This window comes from Syngnathus scovelli, chromosome 1 (genome assembly GCF_024217435.2).
Source record: "Syngnathus scovelli strain Florida chromosome 1, RoL_Ssco_1.2, whole genome shotgun sequence".
Classification (NCBI taxonomy): domain Eukaryota; kingdom Metazoa; phylum Chordata; class Actinopteri; order Syngnathiformes; family Syngnathidae; genus Syngnathus; species Syngnathus scovelli.
Window position 1 is genome coordinate 22,821,102 of NC_090847.1, and position 19,801 is coordinate 22,840,902.

General features: G+C 41.9%; 1 protein-coding gene across 7 annotated transcripts in view; it reads right to left on the reverse strand.

Annotated features, from left to right (window-relative positions):
- Nucleotides 1-19,801, reverse strand: part of fgf13a (fibroblast growth factor 13a) — a 58,916-nt gene that overhangs the window by 15,376 nt on the left and 23,739 nt on the right. For 3 of the 7 annotated variants that reach the window (XM_049738010.2, XM_049738000.2, XM_049738018.2), the window contains one exon: nucleotides 15,141-15,308. The exons of 2 other annotated variants lie outside the window; for them this stretch is intronic. In XM_049738010.2, the coding sequence (XP_049593967.1) occupies nucleotides 15,141-15,308 (168 nt within the window). Of the gene's footprint in view, nucleotides 1-683; nucleotides 2,559-3,174; nucleotides 3,607-15,140; nucleotides 15,309-19,801 lie in introns of those variants that run through there. 2 more of the 7 variants (XM_068651199.1, XM_049738026.2) reach the window with 2 other exon arrangements.

Genomic DNA, 19,801 nt, shown 5'->3' on the forward strand with positions numbered 1-19,801 from the left:
TGAGAGGAAGTCAAGTATAAACTGGAGTAATGCGGTTGCACAAGTATGCACACCTGCTTAGAACTGGCATGTTTCTGAGAATGAACCAGTCACATTCAAATTGTCAATCTCAAATGCCACAAGAAAGAAATGAAAGTAAATTAAACTTGAACCGATCTTTGTGAGTAACTTGATTGTTTTTAACAGTTATTCTACTTACATTATTATTTCTTTTTTGCTGATAACTAACATTACTCATCATGAAGGTTACACACTGAATAAGAATTTTCTCAGTAAACTGAGACCAGATTATCATGATTTTGTTCTACAAAGTATATATAATGTGATGGTGAGCCGAAAGATTTTTATTAAATTAAATTTATATCTTGAACCAATAAAAGTTGGTATTTAATGTCTTAAATGATAATCTTCTTGTTTCCAACTAAAGTAAACAATTAAATGTTTTCCAAAATAAAGGCAACAAATTCAGCATCAAGTATATGAGCATGCTGTATCTAGGGTGATTTTTTTTTTTTTTTTTTGATGACGCAGGTTGACTTCTCAGTGGACCCTTAACACCAGGCGGGACTCCTTTGACTCCAGCCCCAACTTTGTCAGATGATTAACAGTTTCACTCACGGATATAAATGAGTCCTATATTTCACATTTCTCCCGATAGTCGAAGAGAATGTTACGCAACAGACCTGGCCGTCTCCTGCGCCTCTTCTTGGATCCGAAGAGTTTGACCCGGGAGAATACATTGAGCCGGCCGGGCTTGTCGCAGCTTCCTTTGCTCTTACTGGGGCTGCTGACGCAGCGGCAGGCGTTGGACTTTTCCCGCTCCCTCGCCTGCCTTTTCTGCCTGATGAGGGAGCTGGCGATGGCTGCCGCCATGGCCACTTTGGCAGCTGGAAGATTGTCTTGAGTCCAAGTCACAAGCTGAGATGGAGGTCCCGCTGCTTGCTAACTAAATCTCAGTGAAGCAGCTTCAGTCAGTCAAATGAAATCCGGATCCCAAGTCGGGAATTGACTTCACCTAGAAGGTGTTCCATCGTGGACCAAGAGTTTCTCCCTCCAGCCGCATTATTTTCTCCGCAAATGTTCTCTGAAGCTCTTTTGCATCATCCTGCGGCTGCACACGCTCTCCTTCCCAGCGAGGCTCCACCGTGCCGCTGCACCGGCAAACACCTGTTTGCAACGCGCTTGTCTTCACGAGTTGACGAAGAGGAAGATCAAAGCGGGAGAGAGGCTCGGATGGATGTCAACCTATAAGCAACATGGCTTTTTGGTTGCTCTCTCGAAAGGAGTCGAGGCCAAGTAGCAGCGGTGCGCGCCTCATGTTGGAGGCGAAGCGCAGACTGCCGAGCGCTGCCTGAGAGCATCCCACCTCCAACTCGCACAATGAGCAGCAAGAGGGGAGGGGGGTGCGAGCGCACTCAGATGCAGCCGGCACGTGTGCGAGGAATGGTTATTATAAGGCATATCTGATTTAATCATTTTGGAAATGAGCAGAAAGGCGGATAGGTAGCATGTTGAGCAGAAATCCTAAATTATGTGGACTGCATTTATGTTTTTGAGAAACAGGGGGGTGGGGGGTGTAATATTTAAAGTGTACATACCATATGTACTTCTCATAACAGAAGATTCTTGGAACCGTCCCAAGAACTGTCTGTATTCCCACCACAATTGCACTGGCTCCCGAAGTAGCATGCGCATGTTGGTCTTTGAGAAGTCATTATTAATCTTGAATCAATAAAAATACATGAGGAAGATCGAACACACAAAATACTATAAATTATTTACTGTTTTTCTTTTCAAAATATGTGTGGAGTAAAACTATATGTTCCCTTTTCAAATGTGTTAATTGATTGAAGACATGCTATTAGTACAATTTGAAAACACCCACAGTTACTAAGTTGAGGCACACTGTTATGTTGAATTTACTCATTTTTCTTCATCACGTGCTTTTGTGATTTTTTTTCATTTATTTAAATCATTAGATCATTTATTATATATAAGTAGCTGTATTGTTTACTTTAAAACATATCTGGAATCAGATGATTTTATCTCAAAGAATTTGTGCTAACCACTACATCACAATGTTGCCCATGTATTAAGAAAAATATACAAAATTCGAAAATTGTAACCAATGACAATTGTCATCAAATACTGAACATTTTTACGTGCAAATCGTGGTAGTTTTGTTCCTTAAAACAAAGAATAATCATTCTGAAAATGATTACAAAGTGATTCTACTACACTCACTCGCTGAGACTGACACGCTGAGCTTGACTAACTAACGGATGGCTCCCTCTGGTGTCCATAGGTAGAACTGGGGTAATTGACCCTCCACACCCCGACTACCAGCAATAGGCAAAAAGGGTTCCATTTCAATTTCCAAGCATAGGGGTTGTCTTAATGTGTTAAAATTACTCAAATGACTGAACCGATTTAAACGCTAATCCAAGATCAAGCGATCCACTCACTGAGAAATCCAGCCAGCATTCCAAAAACGGTTGGGATATATATCAAATAAATATCAAATAACACAATTTTAGGCAAAGGTTTTTGGGTCAAGTGAGGAATTTGGGTTAAACAAGGTTATTGTGTAAAAAGAATTTGGAGGGGTTGTTTTTTTTGTACAAAATGACCTTTGGGGTTGTTTTATGCAACATTTGGGTCAAATTCTTGATTCCGTCTTGACCCAAACTGTTATATATATATATATATATATATATATATATATATATATATATATATATATATATATATATATATATATATATATATATATATATATATATATATATATATATATATATATATATATATATATATATTTCAAATCCTCAACTTGAAAACCACTAAATCCACCATGCTGCCTAAATCACACAGTCTCCCATTAAGCAACCAATATTTGATTCATTTCACAGAGGTTTATTTATGCTCAATCTGTAAAAATTAAGAGCCAAGTATACCTTAAAAGCAGCATTGACCTAGAAAAGCTACGCACGTTGGGCGTGAAACACAATAAACGTAAACACAAAGTTTAACCAGCCACAATGAGCCACAGATTCACATTTCAGCACCAAGGACAGCCCACACACATTTCGAAAGACACTGATTTGCAGCGCTAAAAATACAACACTAAAAAACATAATCAAGGACGCTAAAAATATACACCCCGCAGCCTACCTGAGACTGTTTTTCTTAAAGGGAAACTCATGGTCTGAAGACTTGTGGCGGATTGCAGTCGGCAGGCGTCGGGCGGAATGGAGCAGTAAAGTTGGAGCGGGCAGCCGACAACAACTATCAGAAGATGCGCGTGAGAAAGGAGCGAGCGTCGGTCGAGGCGTGGCCACCGACAGGAAGATCATTATAGGACATTAAGCGACATTAGGACTTAAAGGCTCATTAAACATTCATTTGGAGGGCTGATGCGGGCGTGTGTGCGCGGGCACGGGCGGGGTGTTCAGGTTGAAAGTGGTCGAAAAATGGACACTTTTTGTCATGCGGGGGAACAGACAAGACTTTGCTCTCACGTTACACAGACACTGTAAAGTGATCCGATAATGCGCCGACTAAACCGGTTATTGTGGGCCTTTCCACTCTGGACCGAACAAATATCGACGCAATCGAGTGAGACAACAATAGGGCGGCGTGTACCTTCCTCAAAGAGCGTTTACAAGGACATTTATCTCCTCTGGCAAAGCTGCAATGAGGACCTAACAAAACGCAGCCTGCTTCTGTAAACTTTGACAAATTGATGACAAGCAACCATTACACTACAATCCATCATACTGGCTTTATTGCATCCCATAAACGTACTTATTGGTGGTTATAATCGTCACTTTGATGTTTTCTATTTATAGACTTATAAACGTGACAAAAACTTTTAAATCTTCAGATATTTTTTTAAGATTCATGCGCATTGGGTTGAGGATTTGACCTAGTAATTCACGATTTTGATCCAACAAGGGGTCTGCGAATACTGCAAATAGGTTGACTGTTTTCTGGTTATCTCTGTCTGTGTTGCAGGTTGTCATGTTTTTGCTTTGTCAATCTCCCAGGCGAGTGGGGATGGGCGGGGCTTCCTTGCATACACTAGCTGACAATAACAACCAGCTCGGTTCACTATAGCGCCGGAGAAGCTGAAGGACGATGCCAGATTATAGTATTACTTGACACCATTTGTCATTTCTTGCTTCCTATGCTTAGTTATGTTTCCGTCTGGCTTGGTTACGAGCTGTGCTTTAATGTGGGTGTTTTGATAGCTTTTGTTACTTGTATGGTCCACTTTCTATCTTTCTGTTGTTGCAATATTTTAGTTTAGATTTGTACTGTCACACATATTTGGTTTCGGGTTTGTCAGGCATTTATTAGTTATTAAATGGGTTCCTGAATTTGTCTTGATATGTGAGGTTTTATGCTTGCATTTGTGTTACTTTGCTTTATTTATGCTCTCCTGTTCTGTCAAAGCACTTCATGTTCATGTATTTAAGATGGTACATTATCATTATTATTATCATTATTATCATTATTATTATTATTATTATCCTTCTCGCCGAGCCATTTACCGCTGTCACCGACAGTTATTATAGCTTAACCCTTGTGACCACTAGATGGCAGAAGACAACTGTCTACCAAGAGTTCATCTTGCAGCGAGCACACTGGCCACTTTATATAGGTTTTCTTTTCTTTGATTAAATTTTAACAGGACTTATTCTCATTCGGGAGACGTTGTGAATGTGACATTGGTACACCAAAGACTGGTCGCCACTCAGGGCACACTTGAGATTCACACCGATGGACAATTACGAAAGCAGTCAATGAAGCTGTCGTGCAGGATTACGGCAATGAAGTGAACTTTACGACTAATTAATTGCAAGTAGACATCAGGCCAAAATCTATCCCTGAACGGGAGGGGGAAAGAAATTCTACTGCCAAAGACTGTTCCCGTAATTATTTGCTCTGCGTATTTTTCAACCCATCAAAACACCCAAAGCTTTGCCTTCTCTCTTTCTTGCTGCAAGCTCTGTTTTGAAATAAGCTATATTTGTCTCGTTTGAATTCTCTACTACAAACAGCCAGACCGACGCGTCTTCATCTTCAGGTTGTCTGCCATAAAAAAAAAAAAAAATACAAAACATGGGCTCAGCTGTCACATAAAGTCAAACGATCAAGCCTGAAAACTATTCATTTAAATGCAAATATTATTAGAACAGAGACAGTCAGGACGGAGTGATGACCACTCATAGTGACATTTCTGGAAGTCATCATTTCAATCAATACACTCACAGACTGCTCTGTGTTTGCGTAAATTCCTAAGAATTACGGTCCATCTGCTGTAAGAGTCTGGACTTAACTTAAACTACAACATTCCTCACTTCTACATACAGTGGTGATTTAACACCAAGATGCCACAATATGGCAGCAAAGTACTACTTTTATCTAAACAAAGGTCCCCAACTAGCCTCAATAGGGTTCTTTGAGACAAAGATACCACAAGATGGCGTCAAATCATACCTTTTGGCCAGATGTTGCTTCTGCACTTGATTCAACATAGTACCAATATGGTACAAGATCACAGCAAAGTGATCTTTTGTCTAAATGAAGCTCCTCAATTGACCATAACACGGACCCTTTGTTCCACAATGGTGCCTTGTCCTTCTTGAGTGTTTCCAAATTATTGTGGCATTTGAATTTCAACTAAAATATTTATTGTACACTGCTGCTTTTTCATGAATCCAAAATGTAAGGGTTTTTTTGCTTTCATTTTGCGGGTCATTTTCTTGCTGTGTTCTCTTCTTAAAATTTTCCCAATTTTATGCTGAGATTCATTCCGATTTTAATCTTACACTTTTATTTCTTGCTTTCTGGCACTACATATTTGCCTTGGTTATGAATGGTGCTCCAAAGATAAAGCTGCCTTGCCTTAAATATTCACCTTAGTTGGCCTCCGATGTCAAACCTGCTGTTTGTAACGGCCAACATTCCAAGTCAACCTAACGTGAAGGACAACACACCGGCTCCAAGCACGCTGTAGACTGTGGTTCCGCTTCCGTGTGCTTACAGGTGCAAGACAAGATGCTGCACCGCTGTGCGCTACCGCGTGATACGCGTTACCATGGAGACTGCACATGCATAAGAGGGTGTGAGCGACACAGGCGGAGGGGCGAGGGAACATAACGTTGGAAGGATGGGGGTTGGGTATTACCATGGAGCGCGCCAGTCACTTAAGGTTCCAGTGGCGGAGACGGGTGGCGGGGACTTTTATACACACTCAAGCTGACTGGGAGGTTCCTAGTAATCATGTCAACGCATGACCCGAAAACACACAAGAGCAGCAAGGTTACATCAAAAAAGTAGTAACGAGTAGTAGACACGTGAGTGAGTAATTTTATGCCCATCTCTTCTGCATATATTTTGCTAGCGCCACTGAAGAAAAAAAAAAAAAAAAAACTCAAAATTAACATGAACTAAGATTTATGTATACATAGTGAATTTATTCACTTTAACGGACCATATCTCCTTCATTATTCAATGGTTTTGTGCCACGGGGCAAAGCCATGCCTCATGCGAAAAATATTGCTTTGGCACCATCTTCTGGCAACAAGCATCCATGTTGAAGTGTGGGGAGGAGCATCATTTTGTCAAGCCATAGCCTTGTCTAACTAAAAAAGTGCTTTGCTGCCCTTTTGTGGCATTTAAAAGGGTGTTCTTCAATTAGACCGACAGACAGAGCGACAGACAGAGCGACAGACAGAGCGACAGACAGAGCGACAGACGGAGCGACAGATACACTGCAGGCTAATTAGGCACCGACAGAATTTATGGCATCCGTCACGTAACTTCTAAACTTTAGTTCAGCGCTGACTTCAAAGTGCTCGTGATCAGGACTGCTCGCTTTTTTTCCCCTCCGGCACAAAAACAACCAAAATATTTTTCACAGATCATCAATGGAGGCTAAATATGGCAGCGAGACAAAGAGCTGGCTGGAGCGGTTTCAGGATGCATGGCCGCTGCCAGACATTTGTTTTCAGCGAGTTTGCCTCATCATCGCACAAATTGTGGAAGAGGTATGAAATAAATAGCAGTCTGGACCCTTACTGACCACAAGCAAGGCAAACACAATCACATCTATCCACATGAACGAGATATATGACATTGTTCATGCGTGGGGCAATTTGCTGACCTTGCATTTATGGACAGAGATCTAGTATTAATCCCATGAGGGAAATTAAGGGATTGACGCAATAGGTAATGGGTGCCCGGAGGTTTTGTGGGTGACTGACTGATAGTTTCTGCTGGCATGCTCCCAGTACAATTGTGAGACAGATGAATTAAAGCACGCACACACGCTCACGCACGCACGCGCACACACACACACACACACACAGCCAATATAGTTGTAGTATAAAATAGTAAATTCGCGTACCTAGCTATAGACCGCATATACGCAAGATACACTGAGGGATGGATCCATAAAATGTTTGTACACATGCAGGCAATTGGACAACAGGCACAATCGAAACACACACAGTCTACCTTCCTAAAAGAACACACGTCTCTAAATGAGTGTTGTCAGAAGCGTGTCCAGTCTGGCTCTTGCCAGCAGCACAACAGGAGCTAGCTGGAGGAGGGACATCAATAGTAGGAGATAGTCACTAGCCAAAAAGTGAGCAATCAAAAGTGTGAATTATAGCTGGTGAGTCAAAAGAGGGCCTTTGGCAAAGCCGGGTGGATTTTTTAAGAATTGAAAAGATAGTTGAAATAGCCCAGTCACTTTTATTCCCTTTTTCGCCTTCCGTTAATTGCTAAGAAACGGGCTCTCGGCTCGGCACAGTAAACGGGACAAAATGATAAAATGAAGGAATCTGAGGGGGCTGCTGTCAAAGAGGCTGTCAGAATGCTTGTATTAATAAAACAGTGCTAATTTTACCTCAGTAATGGCCCAAAAATACAGCGAGTGAGTTGACGCTGACCTATATGTGTTCCACTATTGTGCTACATCACAGAGAAGATAAAAGATATCATCTCCGACGCAAACCTGCTGTAAATGTTATACTTAGGGCTCAATACACCAAGGAATGCGCGATTTGCTGGTGTTTGTAGACTATTTTTGAGAACTTTCTAAACTCTATCAAGCTTTTTTTTTTCAGCAAATCATACCCGACACGTCCCAAATAGGAAAATAATAAAAATACATATATTGCACTAAGAGACGTGCCTTGTATGATCTTCGTTCAGTGACCAAATGACTTGTACTTCTCAATCATCTTTCCCAATTTGAATGAATGGAAACGTCCTTAAACTGTTCCAGCCTCGACCCTACTCCCAAAAAATTAAAATCTGTTTTTTAAATAAAAATGTAGCACACTGTTAAAACATATATTGACAGTTAAATAATCGTGCATCTAGAATAATTCATTGCAGCAAACTTGGCAGTGATGTTTACAACTTTTCTCAGTGGATTGTCTCACTGATGAGATCTTTATTTTCACTTCACGAGGACTTTGAGTGCTGAGGTTAATGAAAAAATGTTCACCCTGTCATCAACAGCAAATCTTCATAAAAAGTGTGGGAACATAACCCATATGCTTTTTAACAGCATATCCTCCACGTAATACAATTAATATGAAGTTCAGCACATAAAAGAATCAACTTTTTAGTGGCACCTCCTGGTGATATTATCATCCCGCCATGCTTGCTGATGACGTCAGCCTGGAGAGCAATCAATAGAAGCGTAATGGTGATGGATGACGCAAGATGAGTGTTTGGGAGGAGCAGTGCAGCACTGATAGAGAACCATCCAGAGCGGAGGAATGAAAAGTAGGGCAAAACGCAGCAGTGAGGCAAAAGTGGGTCTCTGTCTGCACATAGTGTGAAACGCCGCTAAAAAAAACACAGTCAGGCCTCAGATTGGCGATATTGCAGCGCGGGCTTAAATCCCAACACATTGTTCCAATCTAATCCCTTTGTCTACGTTACACGGCGATGGGATCTTAACAAGCCGCCTGCGGCGAGATGCTGGAAAAGCAGGTCATTTTGAGGCCAACTAGTACGTTGAGCACACAAGGCAAATGTTCCGTACTCAAACGGTACCAGTGATGAGCGCAAACTGGATGTGATGTTGTTGGACACGTTGCGAAGACCTGCGTGCAAGCAGAAAGAGCGAGAGGCCGCTGCGGATGGTGACATCGGTAATCCGTTGACGCTCTCACGCAGCATCTTAATCGACTGCGCCAACGGTTAAATAGGAACAAACCCCGTTTAATGCTTCCTTCGGTCCCGCTCTGCTAATGATGTCATCAAATAGCGAGAAAGACAAGCCAAATGATCCGATGGTACATTATTACTTTTTAGTTAGTTTTCTCAACGTGATAGTGTGTTGTATTTTTGCCTCATTCACAAGTCTTTTTTTTTCTCATCTTCACATCTGCTGCTCAGCTAACCCTAAACCACTCAGTAAAATCCTCGCTTTGTCTTTCGCTCACGCTGGTGTCCATTTGCACGCATGGGAGAATCCAACCCGCCCCATCAGAAAACACCACTTTATTTTGCCACGAGCAACAATTCTGAAAATCTAGTCAAGAACAAATTTTAAATTGAAAAATTTAACGGGGGTTGCAAAATCCAAGGAATTTAAATGGCGGTCAATTACATGCTGATTTTTGTGATTTGCAGGCCGGTTGCTGTCCCCTGCAGATAGCAAATTTCCTCTGTATAGATCTAACTTGTTATAACAACATTCACCACTAGATGGCAGACATGGTTAATTGCTTTTGCACCTGGTCTTACTATACTGCCCTATACTACAATGTGAACGTACAATATGCTGTATTTGAAATGCGATGTTTGACATGCAGCTGGTTAGGACGTATATGATGCTATGTGGGGCCCCCAGTAACACTGTCGAAAACCTGTGCCCGCCCCCCTCATTCCCGAACCAATCTTCTTGCGCTGCATGCAGAGGTCTCCGTGGCAATGGCACAGATACTACAGTATTCTCTTTAGTACCATTCAGTTTCGCGTAATTATTAAGGCTGTTATTTTAGTCGACGTGTTGTTGCCTTACAAGAAGAAAGCTCCGCAAGCACAATGTAGGATTACAATCAAATACGTGTCCTCCGCTGGGGCCTTCATAACAGTAGGCTCCATATCTTTGTTTGACCAGAGGGGGAGTAATTACACGATGTCGCCTGTTCCCTCCGGGCCCCTCCCATCTAAAGCCAGCTCCGTAAATGGTTCAGGGTAACGATCTGCGGGTAAAGCGAGTTACTGCCGTGTATATTTACAAACTCACGGTACCTCGTAGGGCAGGGGTGTCAAACTCGTTTTTATCGTGGGTTGCATCGTAGTCATAGTTGTGAGGGCCATTATGCCTTATATTATTTACAGTACACAACAAACTAATGATAACTAGTTTTGAAATCACAGACTAGTAAAAACTGTTCAAATATTTTAAAAATATGAATGCACAACTTGTATTTGCGGGCCACATAAAATGATGTGGCGGGCCGTATCTGACACCCGCGCCTTGTGTTTGACACCTATGTCATAGGGTAAGAAAAAGAAAACGGGGAAGTTCCTGGATCTCCAGGCTTGACCTGCGATCTGCACCGTCATCGTGCTGGGTCAAAGAGATTAGGACGTAATCAGCAACACGCTGGCATTCAAGAGCAGATTAGAGATGCTGGCTTTGTGATAATAATGATGATGAGGAAGAGGATGATGATGAGGATGATTTGCATGCGAACATCGGCACGCCCAGTTGGCGCATTACATCACATTCCTCGCAAACACGCAACAGAAGCCCACCGGATCACACGTGTCTATGCACGCCCGGGAGCCTTTTTGGTGGCATTTCCATGATTACACTGAAGAGCCTCTGTTTCTCATCAAAACCCGCATGTTGCCCTTTTCCCTTCACATTATTAGCACATGACAGAATCCTACGCTAACAGTTTATATTAATAGTCCTGCCGGAGAATATGTGCGCAAACACAAGCAAAAAAAGTGCGAGTTTTAAAAAACAGTTTAGGTCGGTCGATATGACAGGCCGTGATTAGTTGTGTGATTAAAAGTGGTCCAACTTTAGTCATTTTTAAGTTAGGGGCCGAAATGAATAGAGAGACACACAAGGTTTTAATTTAGAACCACACAGGGAACTCAGTTATTGCACTCAGTATTTTTTTTCTTGATTTATCAGTGTAACACTGGCCCAATTCCAATTTCCAAGATGGCAAAAAACATCCCAGAGAGGGACAGAGATTAACAGAAAACTCATAAATTAAATATTATTAAATATATATTTAATATATTAAATATTAGCTTGGGTGCAATGTCATTTCTATGCTACTGTAAGTGGATTTTTAATCACCTTTTGCGAAATATTGATTTGACAAATGTTTGGCTTTAGCCCACTATTGCATTCAACTTTTTCATTGGTATCTCAGCTATCTATCTAGCGAATACAGTCAAAACACTATTAGCATTTGTTTTTCTTTCATGCAAACCAGGGTTGAATCTATAAAATCAACAAAAAACATCGGTAGCCATATCTCACTGGCACAAATATATCGGCACCTCTAAAGTCAAACAATTTGGGATTTAGAATACATATTTGCAGTTTAGCGTTTGCAAATTCATCTATTTGGAAATTTTTCAGGGAAATTTGGCTTTAGCTCTAGCACGATCGTTTACCTGCCGGTTGAAGCCAAGCTGTGTCAGGGTTTCGATGTTTTGGACCTGCATTTGACCCCTCTAGCAATTTTAAATGATTAGCATGTCAATTTTACCCAACAAAAGCGGCAGAATATTCCGCTGGGACTTGGCGTCACGGGTGAAGGGCACGTCACGTGACCCAAATGAGTATCTCGCATCGGGGCTCATTTGCCAAACACCCGCGGAGGCAAATAGCGTAGCGCTGCGGGCCCGGGTGAAGCTCGCCGCATGCGACACGCAGCCAGTTGGCAGACTCGCCACTTGAAGAATGAGCCTTTCATTAACACTATGCAGTATTTATATCTAACCTCTCCATTGTCTTGGCGCAGGCATTTAAAATGACCTTGATCACAGCGGGCTCTTAATGATGCTGTGAAAGAGAATGAATATTTGACAAGACCACTCCACGTGAGCTTTGTTGAGTACTTTCACTCGTAAAGTTATTGAAGCGGCTAATTTACAGGACACATCAAGCATCTTTGTACATCATCTTTATGGGATCATAAATCGCTTGTTTGCTTCTGTTATTCCCTACGAAGCTACAAGAGTATAGAAGGGAAAATAGATTCTCCCACAGATCACTTGAGTCGACAGAATTGGCAAAAGCAAGCGTGGAACACCCTGGATACGCTCCAGACAATTAAGCACCATTATCAAGCAAGTAAACAAACAATCAGTGTCAAGGCCAGCACGTTAAAAGGAAATGGGCCGAAGTCGCAGGCAGATCGCTACGGACTGATGAACCCGACAATAAGACTCGCTTGCCAAATTCAAATGAGGCTCATTACAAAAGCTGAGATATCAATGGTCAAAATAATATCATTGGTGACTTGTAATACAACTTCAAATATGAATTGGAACTTTGTATATTTCTCCTTGAGTCTCTAAATAAAGCTGAGTCGTGATTTTCAAGGATGTGATCAAATTGTCAAATTTTCCATTTTTACTGGCTTTTTTAAATCTAGATTATTTGGAACAAGACGTCAGAATTTTTAATGTCTAAAAACTTAGGTAACCTTCAACATGATGAAAAAGGCCCGAGTAAGCTTTGAGATGGTCCCCTAAAAAGGTCAGAGTAGCGCTGCCAGACTGCAGATGTGACATTGACACTTTTCTGCCGAGCTAGCCGAGCTTCTCCAGGCACCAAATCACATTAACGCGCACATTATTTATTCATCAATACGTAGACTAACAAGAGTAAGCGCTGAGAGACAAAGGTCAACGGCAAAACGAAGCAAGTTATTATGCGCCTGTCCTAAGTTCCGAGGCCCGCGGTTGCCATGCGGAACCGGATCCGACAGTCTTGCAGCAGCCGTGGGAAATGAATAGAGATGGGCTTCACTTGCGGCGTACAGACTGCTTACATTCTCGCGGCTGAGTGAGCAGCCAATGAGCTATTTTTCTCAGTACGGATGAGACTAATTGCTGTAGACTGCGAACTGAAAACTAAGCAGAGCAGGTGCTTAACTACATTCGGCCTTTAGGGAAAATAACATAGCTTTGATTTAGATTAACAAAATAATAATAGAAACAAGTTTAGCACTCACTTGAGTCACTTGATTTAATATTATAAGATTCTGACGATTATGTAAAAATTGCTATATTGAAAGAATACTGGCAAGGATAAGTCAGGGAGAAAAACTTCAAACTTCACTTCAAAACTATTTCTTTTTTTGTTATTCAGAATGTGAACCATGATGAAACAATCACCGATGGCGTTATATGGTCTGCCATGTGTCTGTACCGTGCACATCAAACATTCACAAAGCCAAATTTTAAATTAGAATAGAATTTTCAATTTGGCGAATGTGTTGTTTAGCTAAAAAAATTAGTGTGGTGGGGTAAAAGGTCAAGAATTTTTTATTTTTTTTCTCAAACATACGCTATAGCTTACACAAATACCAGTAGGTGAATTTGTGAATGACCAACTGGGAATCGACATCTGAATGTTAACCAAAGCGTGCGAAAAGTAATGGAGTTCCACAGGGCTGTGTACTCTGACCAATGAGGATTGAATTTTTAATCAAATTGGCAAAAGATTAGGGCTACTAAGTACAGCCATGGTTGGAGATCACCATTTAAAACGAATGACCTTATAGAATGAGCATGGCAGGCTCGTTCCTAGCTTGCAGTGTTTGACGGCGGGAACTACTCATCCCATATGCTTCCGTGTTTACACGTCAATGTGGATATTTGTCGAACTATAAATCACAGAGCTGGCACATTGAAACACAAAGTCTCTCAGTCTCCTGCATTATGAATGCGCTATTTACACAAATCTGCCCCTTCAGGCGTGCTGTTTTGTTTCAGATGTGGAGAGACGGCGCATCGTAAAAGAGTGACACGCACCAATTCTTCAAGAAAGCTGAAGAATCCAGAGGTGCTGAAGATAAAACTCAAGAGAATGATGCAGAGAGGTGATTGATCGCAGGGGAGTCTGGTTGACTCTCAGATTTGTGTCCCTGCGTTTCTTTGCAGCTTCGATGCTGCTGTGACTCATCTGTGGCGCCACAGGTTCAAACCTGATTCACTCATTTGGGCACCATAATGGAAGCACAGAGTCGAGCAACCGTAATAGCTCTCGGATCCAATTGCCTCCTGCAGGGAAACTTGATTACGCAAACTCCAAAACAGTACACCCTGTATCTGTTTTTTCCGATGATATAGTTTCAAGAATGACTTGACTTTTGCCACAGTCACTTACTTTAAACTTAAAAGTTCAGCTTTTCAGTATATCTGCAGCTACATCTCATCTAAATTATAGCAAGTGCGACAATTCATTGACAAGGAACTTACATCTGAACGGGCATATAAAAGGACGGGTGGAATTTGAAAGTGAAAATGCAAAAATGGAGTGAGCAAACTAACAGATTTTGGTAGCAACACACTAAAGGTGTTAATATAAACAAATGTGTTAATTGCATCTTAAAGGATATATTTGATGATTGACATGGATACAGAACATCTAGATAAACATGGCAGTCAGAGAAGCCCTTTACTTCCTGATCGTAAAACAGCCACACATTGGTATCTGTGACTGGTATCGGCTGCCATTGCAACAACCCGCTACGTTGATACATCTATCGGTATTTGCCCACCCATGCTCCAAAACATCATTTTCACACCAAACCACATTTTGTTTTGCCCCCATCTGTTTTCACTTAAAAATGGTGTCACCCTGCAGGCTCTCTGCAAGGAATCATCAGCTAAACATTGACATACACGCATATTTGAAAACAAACACACTAGGAAGAGGACAGCAGTTTCTCTCTACAAAATGGGGCAGGAATTAGAGTCTGGAGGAGAGTGAGCTATCAGTTCACACAGAATACGAGAGAGAGGTTGGTGGTGGGAAGAGGGGGAGGGAGCAGGACGGATACGGGCGAGGGGGGGGAGCATCAGCAAATTAAAACAAGGAGGGGGTGCGAACAAACCTTCGGGCTCAGCGTTCTCTTTGTGGACGGCTTGCTTCAGCGGGCAGCAGAAGATTTCGTGACACTTAGCACGAAACGGGGACCCTTTACTCCTTATATCCGCAGAGTGGATGGAGTCCTGCCGTAACATAATGTACTCCTGGGTACCTGGGGCGGCATCATCCTGGACTGCGGCAGTGCCATAACAGAATGAACTGAAGTTAGAAAACTCACCACACACATAGAAAGAAAAACAAAACAACAACAACAGAAAATTTACTGGAAAAAAAAACAGGCTAAGAAAGAGTTCAACCAATGCGGTTTTAAATAAAACAATGCAGAGGTTATTGATCGACCCCAGCTTGCCTTCATTTTAATATTTGAGCAGATCTTTCAAGGACTACAGGAGGCCAGCCATTGGTTCTCTGGCAGCTAACCTAAAAATTGAAATCTGCTCGTCAGCAGGTGCCTTTGTGTATGGGCACGTTTTTATTTCATTTCCACAGGCTTGGGCTCCACTTTTAGTTTGTTGCACGGACCCACTGCCTGGGGATTTTAGCAAAGTATCCTTGCTAAAGCCAATGGCAAAACGCATGATCGCTAATGCTTCAAATTTAGGACGTGTCTTTTTGAACTATTTGAGTTGTGTTAATGCTAATGTATCGGCACTTCCTAAGGGATGTTTTGTCAGATATGGTCATTTCCAATTTCACCTGTATACATCAATAATATTTATTATTTACATCAAAATCTACTTTTGACCAATTGAAACCAATTTAAAAAAATACTTTTATACAGTGGATTGAATCTTACAAGAAATGGGATCTCCCCTGCAGCAGTATTCAAAATGTCACACTGAGAATACATTAAAAATATATATATATATTTTGGGAGTTGTTTAACAACCCAACAGGAATTTGGAGAGTTTAAAATAAAGAAGCAATAGATATTTTATATTGGTGGTAAAACTTGTTAGTTAAGAACTTTAGGCAGTAAAATAATCTAAAATGTCCGGACGTGGAACCTAGAAGGATAGTAAATTCAATCAAGGCCTGACAGTTTATAAAATAAAAAATAAAAAAAAATAAAAAAAACACATCTAAAATGAAGGGACATAAACAGCAAAATATCTGACTTGAATGTTCATGTTACGGCAGGCATTGGAAACAGGGCTGCAGCAAAAGTTGCAACAAGCTGCAAGGCAAGCGTGCAAACTGCAAGGTCAAGTCATTAGTAAGTCGCTAGTTCTCCCCACTTGGACTTCCACACGCATCCCATTCGCAAGCAGGCAGGCAGGTGTGAAAGCATGCACGGGACCCCCAGGTCACACCAGGCAACGATGTCATGCTCACCCCGAGTGATGCTAAGCTCTTATTGTACACGCAACATATATGAACCTATGTGTCTAATCCTCTCCAGGGATGCTGTGAAAAGCCCTGCGTGCTTGTGTGTGTGCGTGTGTGTGTGTGTGTGTGTGCGTGTGTGTGTGTGTTACATCTGTCCTCTTGTGGGCACAGGCCCAGCTTGGCGCCAATCACTGACCCATTTTTGAGCTGTTGGTGGATTAGCAACTAACAAAATCAGGGCAAATAAATGTGGTCTTCTCTTTCTCTAATGGGTTTAAGTGGGCCTCCCTCTGAATGGAAATGACCACTGAGGAACCAAAGAGTCACCATAACCAACAACAATGCCACGTTTCACCTCCATTTACAACATGTATGAATAAAGCATTTATTTTCGTACTTGGGAGAGAAAGACTGAACGAGTGAGTGCCTTGTGATACAAGTGATGCAATTTAAGTTTTTTTTTTTTTCTCCACATAAGAAAAAGTACAAGGTAAGACTAATACAATTTTTGAAAAAATAATCTCTTTTTCCTTATAAATAAAAATATGTATTTGTCAAAAATTATAAACTTAATTATTGTTGGTTCCATCAGTAACAGCATGCAGAGAATTTCTGCTACTTTATCAGAAATAAAATCCCAACAACTTTACATTTAATACTTTTGCTCTTTTTAGGCAAACTACAAAGTAATTGAGTTTAAATCACAGCAAGGCACGCATAAAAAAAAAAAAAAAAGGAACGCCCAATTAAGAGCAACCCAGGCACAAAATTTACTTGCACTCTCATCATTAATAATGATGTCAAAAAATGTCTGACAGCTAATTTCAGAAAGAAAGAAGTCCCTAATAAAATCTCAAGTCCTTGCCACAGTGAGAGGAGACCAGTCGATGCTCAACATCAGCATCCTTTATGGGAACACCGCATAAAACATTCACCGACAGACGATAATCAGGGTTGCACAGGCGGAAACATTTCATCACTTAATCCATTGCACATCTCCTGTTCCTCATACAGGCTTCTTAACCACCTAAAAGAACAATTCTGCACAGGCAGAAGGTCAAAACAAAGCGAGACTACAAAACTTGAATGGAGCTGAGGAAGAACTGAGAATGTTCCATAGTTTCTCCTCCATGTATTTGACCCCATTCAGCTCCAACTGAGTTGCTGGCAGCGGGGAGGTCCGCAGCCATCCATCAAGGTGAACTAATTCTCACACATCTCACAAATTGATCGGGACAAAAAATAACTCAAATGCAATCTTTCTAGAAACAAGGAACACGCTACCACCACATCCATGAAGAGCTCAGTAGACATTCAGAATCAAACTCCCTGGTGGACGATTGCTTTAATCTCATTAGTTTGAATTGCAATAGACAACGGAAGTCAATTAGAAAGGTTCCTGGACAAATGTGTGCGTGGACAGAAATCCGCAGCTGGAATTGCACTCATGCATCTTGTTACGTGAAATGGGAAATGGGCAAAACACGGACTGCTCGATACAATATGGTTAAAGTGACAACCATGATTTATTAAGAAGACTGAAATGTACAGTTAAGTTAATAAAAAGGTTTTATGGCGGCGGACAACTTGGAGGTCAGCCAACATCTTCTGCCTTAACTGTATTTCATTGCAACCTTGCATTTCTCTCTTGTATCTAGATCCTCATTTAGCTCCGCTTCTCCCATTCTGGTTGCCAGGTGAGTTGGAGCCTCCAGATTTGGGTTAAGAAGACTCACGCATACCTCCACGGTGAGGCATTCCGAGCACAGCCCACCAAGAAGAAGGTGGTGGAGAGTTTCTCAGTTGGTGTCAGAACATATTGGGGTACCCTCAAGAGCTGGACAAAGTGGCTGGGGAAAGTGAAGTCTCTTTCATTGTCTAGGTTGTTTTTAGAACAAGTGGGTGACATCTTTCTCAAGTTGTCTGAGTTCTCACTTGGAGTTAAAATGACAAGATGTGTAATCTGGAAGGGGATTTGAAAAGAACCAAAAGAGGTGGCTCAGGCATCAGGTTTAGAATGCCTCCTGGACACCGTCACGTTGAGGTAATCTGGGCACAACCCATCAGCAGAAGGCGGGGAAGAGCCAGGACAAGTTGGAGAGTCTCTCAGATGGACTGGAGACATCTCCAGATCCCTTCAGAAAAACTGGATGAAGCGGCTGGGGAAAGTGAAATCCACGCTTTCTTGCTAAGGTTGATTTCCCCTGCGACCAGAACAAGCAAACTCCAGACAGGAAGGTCTGAGCCAGGATTCAAATCCACACTCACTGATGGCAATACAAACATGGACGCTCCAATCTCGCTGCCCATCTCGATTCTTGAATCCCATAAACGCAAGTCTCATCAAATCAAGCTTAAGTCCAGCTTGTCTGCACGGACGCATGTGATGAAGTAGGCTCAAACGAGATGGAGGGTGGCGGCCATCAATTACAGCCCGTCTCCTTCATCTTTTGCCACAGCCTTGATGAAGAGCACATATTGCGATTGATGGATGACGTTGGAGTGCCCGCCATCTCACTCTCGATCAGCACAAGCGCTCTGGAGTGAGCCGTCACCAGGGTTCATTATAGTCGATGATCTACCGGCACCCGTGTTGCTCCTCTGGACCTTCAGCAGACTGCAAAACACATCCTTGCACCTCTGACAGAAATAAATCGCTCTTTAAGGGTGAGCTGAGTCCAAATAGAAGAAGCAGAGTTGAGTTATATGTCACTTGGCTTACTGGCTCATTTATTCAAACCTCCCACGTTTGACAGAGAAGGCCTCTACTAGTTTTATTTATTGCCATAGTAGCTCTGATGTGATGGGTGCGAGCAATATTGACGACATGGAGTATAAAGCAAGTGATATGCAATAACCATCCTGCGCCTCCTTGTCCGAGAACGCTTGATTGTGTGTAGACAAGGTGTTGCGTAACGGGCCAGCGAGAGTTCAAACCTGTCTTATCTTCAAGTGGAGTTCAAGGACGTGTCTTATCAAGTGGAGCCCCGACGGCGCCACGGGAATGCCTTTCAATTTATGACGTGCGATCTGCTCAATTTACCCAAGTCATGGCTTCTAAGCAGCGGGAACGCATCCGTCAAGCGCTTGACAAATAGAACTCGCCCAAATAAAATGACAATGCTTGTGCGGTTTACTTAAGTAGGTGAATCAAGGATGCCGTCTTGTGGAATGGTTTTGGTGGAGTGAGGCTCCTCGTGAGAAAGTTGGACAAAAATCTGGTTGCCTGTCACCTTGCCGTTTGTTGTTACGCATAGCGAAGGTGTGAATACAGCGATTGATACCAGCGCCTGCTTGCCAAGATGGATGTGATGAAATTGTCATGATTGACACTCA